The sequence below is a fragment of the Mastigoproctus giganteus genome, chromosome 3 (genome assembly GCF_048544385.1).
Source record: "Mastigoproctus giganteus isolate SK-2022 chromosome 3, ASM4854438v1, whole genome shotgun sequence".
NCBI lineage: Eukaryota > Metazoa > Arthropoda > Arachnida > Uropygi > Thelyphonidae > Mastigoproctus > Mastigoproctus giganteus.
The window spans coordinates 3,453,159-3,470,466 of record NC_143577.1 but is presented as its reverse complement, the minus strand read 5'-3'; the positions used below and the strand labels follow the sequence as shown (position 1 = coordinate 3,470,466).

At 38.7% G+C, this 17,308-nt stretch overlaps 1 protein-coding gene across 1 annotated transcript in view; it reads right to left on the bottom strand.

The window, feature by feature from the left end:
- LOC150087618 (solute carrier family 53 member 1-like) overlaps positions 1-17,308 on the bottom strand; it is a 252,879-nt gene that overhangs the window by 189,159 nt on the left and 46,412 nt on the right. Inside the window, exon 3 of the mRNA XM_090369888.1 lies at positions 15,494-15,595. Coding sequence (XP_090226014.1) covers positions 15,494-15,595 — 102 coding nt within the window. The remainder of the gene's footprint in view (positions 1-15,493; positions 15,596-17,308) is intronic.

The following is a 17,308-nucleotide window of genomic DNA, read 5'->3' as shown; positions in this document are numbered from 1 at the left end:
AGTCTAATGTCAACAAATATCTTCGTCTTCTCAACCTCCAACCCAAGCACAGGACCAAGTACTATAGGTTCTAATACCTCTCATGTTTAGGGTTTAAAAAAAAAAAACCTCCTCTCCAGACAGGCCACATACATTTCACAAGTTGCACATTTTTTTTTAGACTGATGCGCTGGAAAATCGCCTCCTTCAGTTCTCCCCTAAGCCACAGCACCCCCACTGCCTTGTGGCATGATTTCTGTTTAATTTCAATTTAATTGACAATAAATTAATAGGTTTAATATATTTAAAAGATCAATTGACAACACTAAACTAAGCTAACAGATTCCTAAATGCAGTGATACTCTATTACTTGATATTACTCTATCAAGTTAAAAAGTTTACCTTGCGCTATCAAGTTTGAGATATGCTACACTATTCTGTACAATCTAATATACTATAAAAATGGCTTATTACTTCTTTAATCATTGACACTATTCTTTTCTGTGGTAAAAAAGTCAAGCTTAGAGGTTTGTAATATTCACTTTGCAATTAAATTGCAAAGTGAATAGGACAGACATCTGCACATCTCCAATGAATTCAACAATGCTCAGAATTTTGACTAAAGGTTTGCTTACATTTTTAATATAATTTGATATATTTCAAATATATCAGAGCCCCTATTTACCTGTAAATTCAATAATCTCTCTCTCTCTCTCTCTCTCTCTCTCTCTCTCTCTCTCTCTCTCTCCCTCTCTCCCTCCCTCTCTCTCTCTCCCTCCCTCCCTCCCTCCCCAACCTCCTCTTAGTTATGAAATCATCTAGGATCACAAGCATCCACTGGAGCCAAGTGGTCAAATCTGAACGTACAGTAATACATCCATTTCGGTTCACTGACTCCCCCCCCCCTTTCCCTCTGTGTGTGTGTGTGTGTGTGTGTGTGTGTGTGTGTGTAAAAAAAAATTAACTACTTAGAATTAGGCATACCCAAAATATGCCTTAAAAGAACACCATATGCTTTCCCCTCTGGTATCCTTTTGGTCTAGACTTTCTCAGCATGATCTATGCTTGTTAACAGGAGAAACTTTTTTACAGGAACAGGATACACTTCAACAGGAGTGCAAGAATGTTTGTCAATGCTAATGAGGAAGAGTAAAGTGGGTCAGAAAACTACAGGCTTGTGGATACACAACCACAGGGTGAGGGGCAATGGTTTTTGCACTGCTTCTATTTCATGAAGGGGTGATGATATTTGGTGGCAATAGAAAGGTGGGCATTCCCATCAAGCCACTGATTAACAATGATTGAAGGACCCAGGGCACTCCATGAAAACACTTTCCAAACAATAACACCATGGACCTCCAGCCTGCTGAATACCAAGAGTGCATCCAGGTGCCATACCCTCATGTTGCCTGCTCAAAATACAGATGTCCTTCAACGTGAAGGAGTTGGAAATGGGATTCATCAGATCAGGTGACAGGCAGTGGCACGTTATACCATCATGGGGCCCAAAGCAAAATGGAATTTGGGGGTCACATCTAAAGACAAAACTAATGAAGAATGTTTAATTTCATTTTATTGTGATAACAAAACAAACAATAAGAACTAAGCATAAAATTTCATCAAAATCTATGAAACCGTTTTTGAATAAAATGTAATTTTCAAATTAACATCAAGTAAAGTTCATTGATCTTGGTAGGTAGAAAGTTCAGTTTCTGATAAAAATCTTTTAAAAATATTAGTAAAAAACAGCAATGAGTTTTTGAAACAGTGATATTGGGCCCTAGGCAGATGTCTTTTTTTGCCTATAGGATAACATGCCACTGGCAACAGGTTTTCACAAGTCGGTGGTCCAGTGTTGGTGCTGACATGCCCATGCAAGGCACAGGTTTGTGTCTCACAGTGAGCATACGTACCTGTGATGGCCATTGACTGCGACAGCCTATACTAGTTAATGTCCAGCACATGGTCCATATAGCTATTAGTCCTGCTAGGCAATTAGCTGAGCCATTCAAGAGAATGGCTCAGCTAATCGAGACAAGACACTCATCATAAGCATTGAATGCACATGGCAGTCCCACATGTGACTTTTGGCTGGCTGTCTACTGCCATTGAGTCAGTCATGGTAAACTCATGGCACCACAGAATAAGAGCACTTTGGGCAGGTGCCAGTATCCACACGTCTTGCCCCCACAGCCACGTGTGTGTGTACTACAAACTTATAACCATTACAGGAGTTCCGCCAGGTGGTGAAGGTCAGTGAGTTACTGAATTATGTGCTCCTAAAAATACTCAAATACCTAAGTTAACCTGAAAGGATCATAAATGTACTGCATATTGACAGAGCTTATGAGAAGTGGAATCTGGATATAGTGTCTATTAATGGAATCCTGAACAGCTTAATATGTTTAATCTTGATTTTAAGCATTCATACTTTGGGTAATAGTTGAAACGAACGGTCGGTTTTTAGTGATTCAGAGCAGCAGAACATAGCAATATTCTGCTTAGGGCAATGCAGCACTTAAGCTCTGAACAAGGTCAAGCGATGACAAAGTTAGGGATTATACCTCTGCCACTCCCACATGCATACTTCATCGGCCAGTCATCGAACGATAGAAGTGCACTATCTTGTTGTGCTAAAGACTACCTGCCACGAAATTACTGAAATTCCGGCTCCCGTTTGCATTGCAGAATGACAAATTTCAGTACATCAGCCGTGCCGCTTACTTGCTGCATATGTCTGACGAATGATAACTTCATAATTAAATGCATTACTTGTCACAAAAACTATTGCAATAAGCCTGATTGTACTTCTGTCGATATTAAGAGATTGAACAAAACTAGAAAATGCAAGTTTGAATGTGACGCTTGTAGGCGAAAAACAGGAAAAAATGAAGAATTACCTAATGAAGTCATTTGTGAAGATTCTTGCAAAGAACAGATTAACGACCTTGAACAAGCAACAAGAGTAATCCTCTCACAGACTGACCTTGGAAATGGCATCTTGGGCCATCCTGAAGGATTAATTTTTGAAACCTTGGGATGTAATATTTGCCCAGAAGACTGCAAGCACTCTGAAGGGGATTCCGCTAGACAGAGGAGCAATCATAGCCCAAATGAAAGGCAGGAAGAGAACTGTAAAGAATATGTCTCGCATGTGGAATTAAAGCATATCCTTGCAGACGGCATCAGCCCCTTTTCAATGCAGGCTGTGGAATATGCCGAAAACCTTGCAAGCAATTTCATCCCTGTACATAAAATGCTACAAGAACTGCAGGAAGAGAATTTTCTTCTCAAAGAACAAAACAGTAGAATATTGCACACCCTTAAATGACTGGAAGAAAAGCTAGGATGCTTTTAGTCCATCCTCGTTGCACAAGGTGGCTCAGTGGCCCCATAACTGACGAAACTTGCTATGCGAGGCAGAGCTACCCAAATAAAAGTAGAAGTGATATGCATGGATTGCACAGGAGGATACATATAAACAACGGAACCTCAACGTGCCACCTAGGCAAATATGCCTATCTGCACAGAAGTCTAAAGAAAATTTTTGTACTTTTAAAATTTTTGGTGTTATAATCTCAAATCAAACTATGTCCTAATTATACATTTAACCATTCCATTGTTTAAATGACTTACAAATTTTCGGTCATTAGCCTGTCATCGCATGAAGATAGTTTAGTATCTCATGCGACTCCAGTTGCCGCCCCTTCCTCGAGGAGGAAGACCTCTACTCGCTCAGAAGGTTAACTAAAATTCTAAAATCATATTATACAAATTTGGCTATCTAACTCAAATCTCACACTAGATCTCTTCCCAACACACAGAACATCCACACACTAGTCCCATACTCGCCAAGTCCACGACACCGCCACAGCACCTCAACATCAAAACATCCTGATATATTATCGACAAATTAATGTCATTAACTTCTAATAGTAATCAGTACGCTTCTTATTTAATTCCATTGCATTATTAAACTCTGGACATGCATGATCTACTGCAACATGATCACTTACAATTTTCTTGCGCTTGCAATTTACGCAACAAGGGACTTTATCTTTATTTGGGCAATCTTTAAAAGAATGCCCATGTGCTGCACAATAGCCACAAAAAACCTCATTCCTACAGAATTTGGCAATGTGGCCATAAGTCATGCACTTATAACATTGAGTTACTGTGACAATGTCACGAACTCGACAAGCGGACCAATTCAAAAATACTCTGCCCACACTTGTTAACTGCTTATGAACAGGACTGGAGACTTGAAGAATCCAGTTATTAACATTCCTCTTCTTGGCTTTATTCACAGATATAACTGCCAGATTTTCTTGAAACAGGTCTTCTTTTATTCCATAATCTTTCAAGTTCTTTAACCATAGCTGTTCTAATAACTCCTTCTTATCAATGTCTTTTTCAACATCATATATCAAAATCTTCGGATTCTGCTTCTTCACTTTTTCAGCATTCAATTTAAGTTCTTTAAACTTCACACATTTTGTAATCATATCTAGATCTTTTTCTGTTTCAACTTCAATCACCACTTTCTTATCACGAACAGCCCTTAAATTTCTCACTTTGACATCACAAAGTATCGGTCTTACATTCTTTATTAGATCATTTCTCACATCTTCACTGCACTTATGTTTCTCATTCTTGGTTGAGATAATGGCAACTTTCGGTTTATTCTCCACTTTATCTTTTACTACAGTTGCATATTCTCTAGGAATTCCTTGAGTGTCCTTTTTAACCCTCTTTATTCGAGCATTAATATCAAGCTCTAAGACAACCATCTCTAGGTCATCCCATAACTCCAAAATTCGGGCTGATACTTTACTAGTTATTCGATTCTCCCGTTGAAAAAGGATATATCTCAAATTAGAACGAGATTCAGCTATTTTTTCCAATCTTTTTGCAGCACTTACATCTTCAGAACTTTCTTTTATACTTCCTAGTATAACCTTCATATTTTTAAACAACTGCTCCTTATTATCCACAGACATATCAGTTCTCTTAGCACTTCTAGGTGAATCAACCACCTGACTGCTCTTAGTCACCTTAGTTTTTATTGACTCTGCTCTCATAACTTGCTTTTGCTTCTTAGAAACAGAATCCTTAGACTTCCTTTTTTCAGCAACAGCACTTTTATCCTGCTCTTCATCAAATTCATACACAGAGCTATCATCTGAGTCTTCACTTCCTGAATCTGTTTCTGTTCTATCGCAAGGAAGAGAGCCAGCGCTCGACTTCTTACTAGCCATGTTAAAATTTTTAAAAGGGCAATTTAGCCAACTATATACAACTCTTAATAAAGGAGTCTGGCGGCCAAAAGTTTTAAACAGACCCGAACTCAAAAATATTAACTCACAAAATATTAAACTAACAACAGAGTCTGGAAATCTATCCAAACCAATTTAAAATCTATCCCTACTCAAGTCAAACGAGTCAGGGTCCCAGGAAACTTTTAAATACAATCCTGAGGGCACAAAATGCAATTAACTCCTGACCAACTCTGCACCTCCTACCTCAAAACACTGTTCAGCCGGCTAGGGGTAAACCCCCAACTGCCCACCCCAGACGCCGAGGACGTAGGGCAGCTAATCAGGTTACAACTTGTGCAACAATAGAAACAGCAAAATGGTAACTATCAACTAAAATTTAATTCAATCAAATCAAACAATCACTCAAGATAATCACCAATATTCACTATTCCCCAAGATTAGCCCCTGGGGCTGCACAGGAGGATAGAAAGCATTGAAAATCACAAACAGAAGACAAGAAAAATGGAATTCGGGGGAAAACATATCAGAACGAATTGCAAAACTACAAGTAGCCAAATAATATGTGAATTTCAAGCCCAGCCGCGAACTGTCTGTTTGCAGCAGGACCTCACAAGCAATAGCACCAAACCCAGTGAAACTTTAGGGGCAGCACAAGGAAATGACTTCACACATTCCACTAGGAAAAGTCGAAACCAAAATAAAGAAGTCTCAGAAATATTAGGACAACAGGCATCCACTGAAATGACTGGAGCATGCATGTATTCAGAGAGTACGAACAGAGTTACATCTTCCCCCTCAGATCATGTTCCTGCAAACCCACTCACTTATGCACACATCGCTAAGCTACCTAAAAAGCATAACACTTTTGTGGGTAGAAAAACTCGCCCATCCCAAAATATCATGCCTACTCTCGACGAGGACGTAATCCAGTTCACAGAGAAAGTATTAACATGTCTTCCTGTAACACACCTGAAACAAACAAACAGTTTTCTGAAATCTACAACATTACTTCTGTTGCAACCAGAGAGCAAATTTTTGTATCAAGGCTGGGGCCCACAACACAGCCCAGAAACATTAAAGCCAGGTGTGACGGCAAACATGGAATAACTGTGGAAGTAAAGCAAGTGAAAACACGACACCCAGCTTATTCCTGCTTTATAATCTCTTGTCCACCAGATAAAGCAACTCGCCTACAAGACATAAGCACCTGGCCAGTAAGGCTTGACTAAGGTACCTTAGTCAAGCCCTACAGCCATATGGGCCAGACCACTGGTTAAAAATGATGCAAGGAATCTGGCTCAATAGCAATCAAAAAAAAAAAAAAAACCTACCCCCAGATGGGGATGCAGAACATCATATCCACTTGTTTGCACAAAACGTGAGGATCATCTCAAATAAGCTCCACACCTTGCAAACGATGTGGATGTATGAGGACCTGGATTTCATTTGCCTCATCGAAACCTGGTTGGAAATGGAAAACAGTTAAATCGACTAACTGCAGCTGTTGTTGTTAAATTTGTTGGTGCATCAGCAGCTTAGGCTATAATGCACTAATTACTGTCTAATATCTTCTTCGTTTGTCTTACGAGTGATATAACTCATATATTGTGATATTTATTTATTTATCAATTTTAGAAAGAGAAAAATGTCATCCATATCCTCACGATCTCCTAGAACACACTGTAATGATAACTGGCTGAAGTTATGAAAATGAGAGAAGAAAGCAGTTTTCCATTCTTTCAGATATAGCGGGCATTCCAGGATAATGTTTTACTGTTAATGAGCATAAGCAGTTACTGCATTGTGGAGGATCATCGTTTGTTAGTAGGTAGCTATGAGTGAGGAATGTATGACCAATGCGTAATCTGGCCAGGATGGTTTCTTCCTTTCTGTTTCGTCTCAGACTGGATTGCCATTGCTTGGGTTCTCTCTTGATTTCAAGAAGTTTATTATTTGCTTGATCTTGCCACATACGTGTCCACTCTTTTTTATACATCTGTTTGATAATGGATTTATGGTCAATATAAGGAGTCTTGAAATTAGATGGTATCACATTTGTAGCACATTTAGCAGCTAAATCTGCCTGTTCGTTTCCTGGTATTCCAACGTGTCCAGGGATCCAACAAAATATTACTTTCTGTCCATGTCCGTGAAGTTCTAGTAGCTGTGCCCAAATTTTTTGTACCAGCGGATGACTAGGGAAGAATTTACACTGTAGAGCATTAACAGCACTTAACGAGTCCGTATATATGATGGATTTGGTATACGAGTCTTGTTTGATATTCTCTAGGGCTAGAACAATACCGTATAATTCTGGGGTATAAGTACTGCATTCAGACGGAAGCAGTCTGGAGATGGTGACATTTGGTAATACTACAGCAGTACCAACTTTACTACCAATTTTGGATCCATCTGTATATATTTGAATGGAAGTGCTAAACTCAGAGGAGTGGGTCATATGAATTTGCCTAATGTTAGAATCTGGAAGGTTATTCTTTCCCCATTGCTGAAAGTGTCTATCAATATGTATAGGGGGCATTTGCCGTGGCTGGGTTTCCATGCTAGTATCCTGAAGTACGTTAGTGAAATTGAGATCCCAGCTTGTGATAAGAGTTTGAAGCCTAATTCCAGATGGTTTATTGAGCCGGAGTTTACTTTCATAAAGTTTACTCCATTTGGGCATAAAGAGATATTGCCATATGGGATGATGTGGAAGACTGCTGATTTTGGCTGCGTAATTTAGTAACAGAACTTGTCGTCGAAGATGTAGCGGTGGCTCATAGGCTTCGGTATATAGACTTAAGATTGGTGAAGTATGAAAAGCCCCCAGTGCAACTCTTAGGGCACTATGATGTACAGGATCGAGCCATTTAAGTGCACTCTGTTTTTTTTTTTTTTTTTTTGATTTGGTAGTTGTTGGCGCATCGGCTTCTGTGGCCATATTGCACCTCCCAAGGTTTTTGCAGTACTTTGATCCAAGCCGGAGGCGGGAATCGAACCCGCAACCTTTGGGTTGCCGGGCAGGTACTTTACCCACTCGGCTAGCCCGGTCGGCTGTGCACTCGGTCTGGCCGAGTCACATGCAGGAGACCCATAGTCTAACCTGGATCTAATCAGCGATTGATATAGCTGTAGCAACACGTAGCGATCTGCACCCCATTACATGGAGGAAATTACTCTCAGAAGATTTAGTTTTCTAAGACAACTTGTACGGATATGTTTTATATGCTCCAGGAAGTTTAATTTTTTATCAAAAATTACACCAAGGAATCTAATACTAGGCTGGAAAGTAATACGATACTGTAGGTCTGGATCAGGATGTAAAGAACGTTTGCAACAGAAGTGTACGGCAGTTGTTTTTGGTTTAGAAAGTCGATATCCGTTGTTTTTGGCCCAAGAGAGTTTTGTTAATGGTACCTTTAGTTGTCTTTCAATTAGTCGCATATTTTGAGAGTGACATGAGAGGGCAAGATCATCAGCATATAGGTATGCGTCAACTGTATTAGGTATACACTTGGTTATCAATCCTAATGGCAAAGAGTGTGGCGCTCAACACTGAACCTTGGGGAGCTCCTTCTTCTTGTACATATGCTCGAGACAATGATGAATGGAATCGGACTTGAAATGATCTATTGCCTAGAAAGTTTTTAATGAATATCGGCAGATGACCCCGAAGTCCACATTTATGTAAGTCCTGAAGAATCCCATATCGGCAAGTTGTATCGAAGGCTTTCTCTATGTCAACGCATATCATGACTAGGTGCTCGTTTCTGAGCAAAGCGTTCCAGATATTTGTTTCTGCTTTGATAATGAAATCAAGTGTAGATCTTCTCCGGAAGCCATGCTGGTTTGGACTTAGAATGTTTTCCGTTTCTAGAAACCATGTCAATCTAGCGTTAACTATTTTTTCTAATTTTTTTCCCAGACAACCGGTTAGAGAAATAGGGCAGTAGTTTCTGGGATCTGTGTGGTCTTTTCCTGGTTTCGGGAAAGCCAGCACATAAGAATGGCACCAGCTAGCAGGGTAATACTCCTCTAGAAAAATTCTGTTATACAGTTGTAATAGGGCAGTTAATGAATCCTCACTTAAATGACAGATCATGGTGTAAAATATTCCATCGGGGCCTGGAGCACTATTCTTTAATCGGGAAAGTGCACTGCGCAATTCAATCATGGTCAGAGGTAGGTTATACGAATATGGGACGGAAGTATTAAATTTTAGTTTGTATTTTTCTGTCTGGGATTTTACCAATTTAAATGCTGGTTCATATGTGGCAACAGCTGAAAGTGTTTCAAATGAATTACCTAAGATATTGGCAATCTCTAGAGGTTCAGAAATTTCCTTCCCTCTTACAAGTAGAATAGGAGAAGTTGTTTGTCAGTATTTGCCATTAATTCGTTTGATTTTTTTCCATATTTTAGAAGTATCTGTGGATCTGTTTATGGTGAAAGCGAAATGTGCCCATGCTTCTTTTTTACTCTCTCGTCTTATATGACGAGTTTTAGCTGGCTCTCTTAAACTGTAGGAAGTTGGCTGTGGTTGGATATTTTCGAAACAGATTCCAGTACTTATTCCTTTCTTTTTTAGCATTGTTACATGCTTCATTCCACCACATTTTTGGATGAAGCCGGATTTTGGATGAAGATTTTGGAATAGCAGCCTCCGATGCTTTCATTATTTTTCGTGTAGTATACCTGACTGCAGAATCAATTGTGAGGGTTGTTATGACGGCAGTATCTATTCGAGCTATTTCCTGGTATTTAGTCCAGTTAGCCTTTTCAAATTTCCAGGTTGTCCTAATTTCTCTCTGGGGAGGAGAACTTGAGCTGAAAGTACAGATGATAGGAAAGTGATCGCTACCACAAGGGTTATCAGTAACAGTCCAGTCTATGATAGGAAATATTGTTGGGGGAGCATATTGAAAGATCAATAGCTGAACTTGAACCAGATGGAGAGTGTATGTATGTGTGATCACCAGTGTTTAGAATAGTTAGATTATGTTTATCTAAAAATTTTTCTATTATCTGTCCTCTAGAGTCAAGATGTTGGGAACCCCATAGGGGATGATGACCATTCCAGTCACCCATAATACAAAAGGGAACAGGTATCTGCTTTACTATCTCATCTAAATCATTAAAGCTGTATGCATGGTTTGGCAATAGATACAACGAAACTAATGTTACTGTTATACCAATGGTGACACGAACTGCAACCACCTCTAAAGATGTTTGCATGGGGATATGTCTACAGGGAACTACAGAGTTCACTATGACTGCTACTCCTCCATGAGCTGAATTAGAGGAACTTCTATCTTTTCTATATATAGTATAATGCTTAATTGTCATAGATACTGTATTCGTGAGATTGGTTTCTTGAATGCATACTGCAACAGGCTTATATTTACTTAATAGATCGTAAAAGTCATCTACGTTAGCACAGAGGCCATGGAAATTCCACTGAATAACTGTACTCATTGTTTGGTCTTAACTGGTGTCTGCTAACATCCGTGAAGTAGTCTGCTTACGCCTGTCTATTTTCTCCTTTTCCTTCTTTGAGAAAACTGGTCTGCCTGTGTCGATGTCATCTTCTGGATGAATTTCAAGAATTGTATCTTCTTCGCCTGCTTTTTCATCGATGTCCATGGTATCAGATCTGAGTTTGTATTTATCACTTCTTTCAGAGCTCTTGATTTGTTCTTTCTGTTGCTGTTTGGGATTCTTATCTGGAGGTACTGTTACTGGTGTATTTACTTCTTGAGTTACATATTTGGAGGGAGAGTGTTCCTTTGATGAAAAGTACTGATTTAGCCCAACCAGATATAGAGATATTTGGAGGGACTGAGCAGTCAGTTTGAGTTGATACTGAGCGTAGTCGTTGAGTAATTGACGCATACGTAGATGATTTAACAGGAGTTGTAAATTGTTTTTTTGCCTCTTGTTATGACACCTTATGCTCTATTTTATATTTCTGAATATTCTTCTCTCGTTTCCATTGATCGCAGTCCTTAGAGAAGGTAGAAGGATTTCCATGGCAATTAGGACACTTGAGTTTCCTTGTTACAATCGGTATGTGTGTGTTCTTTAGAACCACAAGCAGCACAAGTGACTACACCTCTGCATACAGTTTGTGAATGACCAAATTTTTGGCACTTGAAGCACCATACTGGATTGGGAATGTATGGTCGAACATGACATCTGAGGTATCCAGCTTTTATAGTTGTGCGGAGAATTGGTGTTTTAAAAGTCAGTATAACTGTCCGAGTAGGAACAAGCTCTCCATCTCTTTTGATCAAAATTCTTTTGACGTGGATTACATTTTGGTTGTTTAATTCCTGGACAAGTTCATCTTCCGATACATTTAGGAGATCCCATTCTGATATTACCCCTTTAGAGGAGTTCAAGGTGGTATGTGGGGTAACCTTTGTGGGAATTCCACCAAAGGTAGAAATTTTCAGGAGTCTCTCTGCATGTCTATGTTCATTCATCTCCACTAATAAATCTCCAGATCTTAATCAACGAACCATTTTTGGAGGGCCAGCCACACATTTGAGACATTTCTGAATCAAAAATGGAGATAACTTACTCAGTGTTTGGTCTGTGGAGGAATGCAATATTAAAAAGAGAGGAGCAGAATAATCTGTCCCTTCTGTTTTTTGTCTCTTGGCATGCGATGGGTTTAAGTCATGATCTAGATCATGCCTATCTAGATCTGGATCAGTAGATCCGCAGCTGGACTGTTTTGTGTTTTCCATTACTGCTCCTTTTAGCCCTGGGAGAGTGGATTTCTTCTCCCAGACTTCCAGCCCCGCCACGTGGAGGCAGGAGCGGTGCCACCAGGACCAAGCGATAAAGAGATTAGTTGTTAGTGTGTTAATAAGTTATTCCTATATACAAAAAGAAAGGTGTCTTGCCTTTCTGTAAAGTGAGCTAACTTCTTTACTTCAGAAGTGCAAAATTAAATAACTTCAGAAAAATAACACTATTCTATAATCAACCGCTCTTTTAAGTAAATCACTTTCAAAATCGCTTAGAAATCACTATAGTCACTCGCTTGGCACTCAGGGCCGACTAACTGCAGCAGCAAACTACAAATGTGTGGGAACCGGAAGAACAGATGGACGAGGAGGGGGGAGTTATAATTTGCTATGAAAATAAATACCGGCCTATACGAGAATAAACAACCAATTCAAATAATTTTGAAGGATTTGCGTTACCTTTTCAAAAGAGCACGTGAAAATACAGTTATGCATCATATACCTCCCACCTGAGCACACAAAGGAGACGAGAAATGAACTCTGTGTGGCTTGCTGCAAATCTAAAGCCATCAGTCGACACAATAATAGCGGGAGATTTTAATTTGCCTCTTCCGAAACACAGGGAGGCCAAGAAAGAGCTGGATGCTACATTGGGTGCATTGCACTTAATGCAGCTTCCGACACCAATGACAAGGGGAATGCAGCAACTTGACCTGTTGTACCATAGATCCTTAGACATAAGGCTAATGCAAAACTTCATAAAATTAAAGTCTGACCACAATCCCATTGAAATAGAAGCAACACTGAAGATACATAAATACATGCAGGGTAAGCACACGAACTGGAAAAAGCAAAGTAAGTATCTTTTCTCCGTGAAGTATATTAAGGCAGAAGTCATTCTCAGTCATCTGACTAGTTACAACTGGAATGGCCTGCAAGAAAAACCAGTAGAGGAAGCTTTAGAAATGATCACTAAAAAACTATACCAAACAGCATTGGAAGGAGCAGCAAAAGAAATCAAAATATCTGAGAACACAAAAGAATGGTTCAACCCACAACTGAAAGCAAATTTCCTCAGGAAGCAAAAACTGTATAGAAAATGGCAAATAACAGGTCATCCTGCCAATCACGTTCATTATAAGAAGGAAAGAGCACATTTCATCAAAGCAAAATGACAGGCACACTGCAGTATTGTTCATAACAAACTAAAACAAGCAAAAAGAATTACTAGCAATAGAAATAGCACAGAGAATATGACCGAATGCATTTTCAAGGAATGGGCTAATAACACTTTTGGTAACCTGCCTGGACTGATTCAAATTGAGAACACTGATGATAGTAACAAAATTTTGGACCTCCTGAAAGATTTAAACAAGCAAAACTATTCGACAAGAGAAGAACCAACAAGACCTCCATTGAGTGAAATACAAATCACCAAAGAGAGAGCGTAATGAAAGCAATCAATGATCCGCCCAATAATGCCACTGTTGGACCAGACAAATTTCCAATGTTCATCCTTAAAATAAGTAGCCCATTTATAATAGATCTATTACTGCACATCTATCAGGAAATCATCAGGTCAGGAGCTTTCCCACAAGCTTGGAAAAATTACATTGTAACTCCAATACCAAAAATTAAAAACCCAAAATTGGCTAAGGATTACAGACCAATTTCTATTAATTGCACCCTACAGAAGGTATTCGAAAAAGCACTGCTTCCCCATCAATCAACACTGCTTCAGCCATAGACCACCACATTTGCACTCAGTCATTTCGGGGAGATCAACAATAACAAACTTACTGGTAAACCCTTTTTCGCGTGCAGAAAGCACTAAATGAGAAAAAACAAATTGATATTTTTTTGGATATCTCCGCAACCTACGACAATGTCTCAATTCCAGCGCTAATTGCGATTTTAGGGAATTATTTTAATGTAAGAGGAAATTTGTTAACTATAATAAGCAGCCTGCTAGAACACAGAAAACTTACTGTTAAGCACCAAAAGCTACAATCATGCTTTACCATCTCGCGAGGATGCCACAGGGGGGAGTTCTTTCAGCTTCGCGGCCACCCTGTAGCCGTTTCTTGCACGGTTCTACAATTTTATAACATATGCTGACGATGTAAAATTCATCATCACTTCCAAAGATTATGAATCAGCAGAAGGTATTTGTCAGATGGCAAATAGCACAATCCGAGAATTTGAGAGCTACCTGGATTGCATCGGGCTCTGTATTAACGCACAGAAGTCTGCCCAAATGACCATAACTTACAAGCAGAATAAAAATGACATCTCAATCTCTGTGAACAAGTCTAGTGTGGAAAAAGTGCACTCTCACCTGGACCTGGGTCTTAAGTGGGATGACAGACTCCCCTTTGCTCAACACGTCGTGCATATGAAGACAAAAATATTTGCTGCTTTATGGGCTACTAGACAGGAACTAGTAGGAATTAGGGATCCTCAGCTAGCAACCAAGTACATTTTAATGTGTGTCCTGCCAATTGCAATGTATGCCTCTCAAATCTGGTCTTCAGCTCCAGATTTACATTACAAGTCCATCCTTGGGATCAAGTACTGGTTCCTGCGATGGCTTAACAGAGTTGCTGGCCACCCTTTTACTATCTCAAGGGCCATTCTCTGCTCAAACCTTAACATCACACCCTGGATGCAGCGGACAATTAACAGGAACATACACACTCTCGCACAAATGCTCACAAGCAGAGTAGATGGTCCAGTCCTGGATAATATTCCAGTCAAACCACGTGCCACTGCTAGACATTGCAGAGAAGTAAATAATCCACTGCGTCCAGTTCTGAACAATCTTAGTAGCCTGCAAAGATTCTTCCCATCAAATGCAGCAAAAATATTTAACTCACTACATATAAATGCTGAAAAACTGTGTGAGAATGCAACATACCGGAAAGAGATCTTCCAGAATTCGTACAGACTTACTGAAATATGAATTGGCTGCAAAGTACCAAAGAATTGTGAGTAAAAGTGAAACTTTCTGCTTTAAGAACAATAATAATTTGGTAAGCTGTTGACTGGAAAAATATACCTACTCTAACAGTTATGTAAATATGTAAGTTATATATGGAATTATTAGTGAATTATAAATATATGATTTATATAATGTATGTACAGAATCATTAATGGGTAAATACTGTATATATTAAACATAAAATTTGTATATAATATTTCGGGACGAGACTACGTGTTCAGTATACGTAACCCACTGCACGTAATATCTCTTACCCTGATATGTACTTAGCACTCTCCTGGCACTTTGCCGTCCTGGGGTGGTTTCCTTTACTGAAATAAACAGATGATAATAATAATAACATTGAGCCTTCAGCAGTATCACAGACCAGTTCATTTCTGCACAAGGGAGTGTTTCTAATGCAAAGAAAATAAGTGTACATTAAAATAATAGGTACAAATACAATAAAGGTTTGTAGTTTGAAGGATTAATAAACAAACCTGAAAAGAAAGTATTGATTTTTTCCAGCTCCTTCTCACAGTGGTGGAAAAATTCTTCATCAAAGCTGGCAAAGTACCTGGTAATGATACTCAGCTCTACCACTACAATTGGGGAAAAAAAAAAAAAAAAAACTGTAAAACTACTAAAAGAATAAATTGGTGGTAACTTAATATACATTTTTTTCTAGATTTGATTTCTGATTATAACAGTTCTTGGTAAGCTACCTAATAACAGTTTTATTCTATCATCATATCTTTGTAAAAGATTAAATTTTTAATAGCCATAAAGTTTAAAGTAGATAGTTAAAGTAGATAGCACTTCAAAATGGAATATAAAAAAAAGCACACTCTTCCATTGAAAAGTGCCATGTTTTTGTGTGTTATTTGGTGTTTTGTTGTTAAATTAAAATTATCTGAATCTGCCACAGTTATATTATTTCCCTTATTTTACTTACACTTTTTACCTTATTTTGTGGAATAATGGCTGTAGCAGCTATACAATGCTGCTGAACATCACTGATACTGAACTTTAATAGCAAATAGCCGAAATCATATGTCAGGCACTCAGATATCCATTCATTTCATTTATTATTTCTTTCTTTCCCAGCATTGAATTTATTATTGTGTATTACTTTTTTCTTTTATTTCTTAAAGCTGTATTTCATGAGATAGAACCTTAATAAATCAATGGGTGTCACTATATAACTCAGACAGAGAGAAATAAACAAACTAAAAACTCATGAATACGATATGACCATATCATATTTCATGACATATCTGTCTTCCACAGATTAAATAAGGAAATCTATAAAAGACAATGGTCATAGCACATTTCATGACTTTAGGTGAGTCTTCATTAATTCATACTCACTCTCAACATAGGGAGATATGACACTGTTATTTGATCTGATAGCAATCAGTGATCAAAATAAGGTCCTTTTCTGAGTTCACACATTCAGGTATTCCTTTGACTAGATGTAATAATAAAAGTAGTAATCGTGGTATGTGATGCAAGAAAGCAAGGTATAAGCTTATGTAGCATCGGCCAAAAAACAAAATAAAAAAAATTAAAAAAAAATTACACCATTCCCTCTAAATGTTTGTCTAGTTCCTCCTAGAATTTATTTAACCTATCAACTTCCACACAAATGATGAAAGTTTGTTCCAGCAATTAACCACCCGTTGGCTAAAAGGCAATTTTCGCACATCTATTCTACAGCTGTCTTTCCTCAGTTTGAATTTATGCCCCCTTAGGTTCTTAATCTGAACAAGTGGAAGAATCCCATCAGAATTCAGTGTGCTCAACCCATTCAAGGCCTTATACACCTCAATCAGATCACCTCACAGGTGCCTAGTCTCCAGCTGCTGCAATTTGCAGAAATTAAACCTCTTGGTAAGAGGATCCCTTCATTCCCCTCACCAATATTGTTGTCCTTCTCTGTACACACTCAAGCAAATCTATATCCTTCCTAAAATGAGGCCTCCAGACCTGTACACAGTACTCAAGGTGTGGCCTGACCATTGCCTTATACAGAGGGACAATCACCTTTTCCCTGCCAGCAAAATTCTTGTTTATCATTGACAAACCCCCATGACCTGCTCTTGCAGCCTGTCTGCATTGTTCAGAAAATTTCATATCCGACTGCACAATTACTCCCAGGTCTTTTTCATTTTCTACCACCCTAATGTAGTACCACACAATTGGTACATTCCTCTGGGGGTTACTTATACCCATATGCAGTACTTTGCATTTGTCAATGTTAAATTTCAGTTGCCACTTCTCAGCCCATCTTCCCAAATTTTCTAGATCCTGTT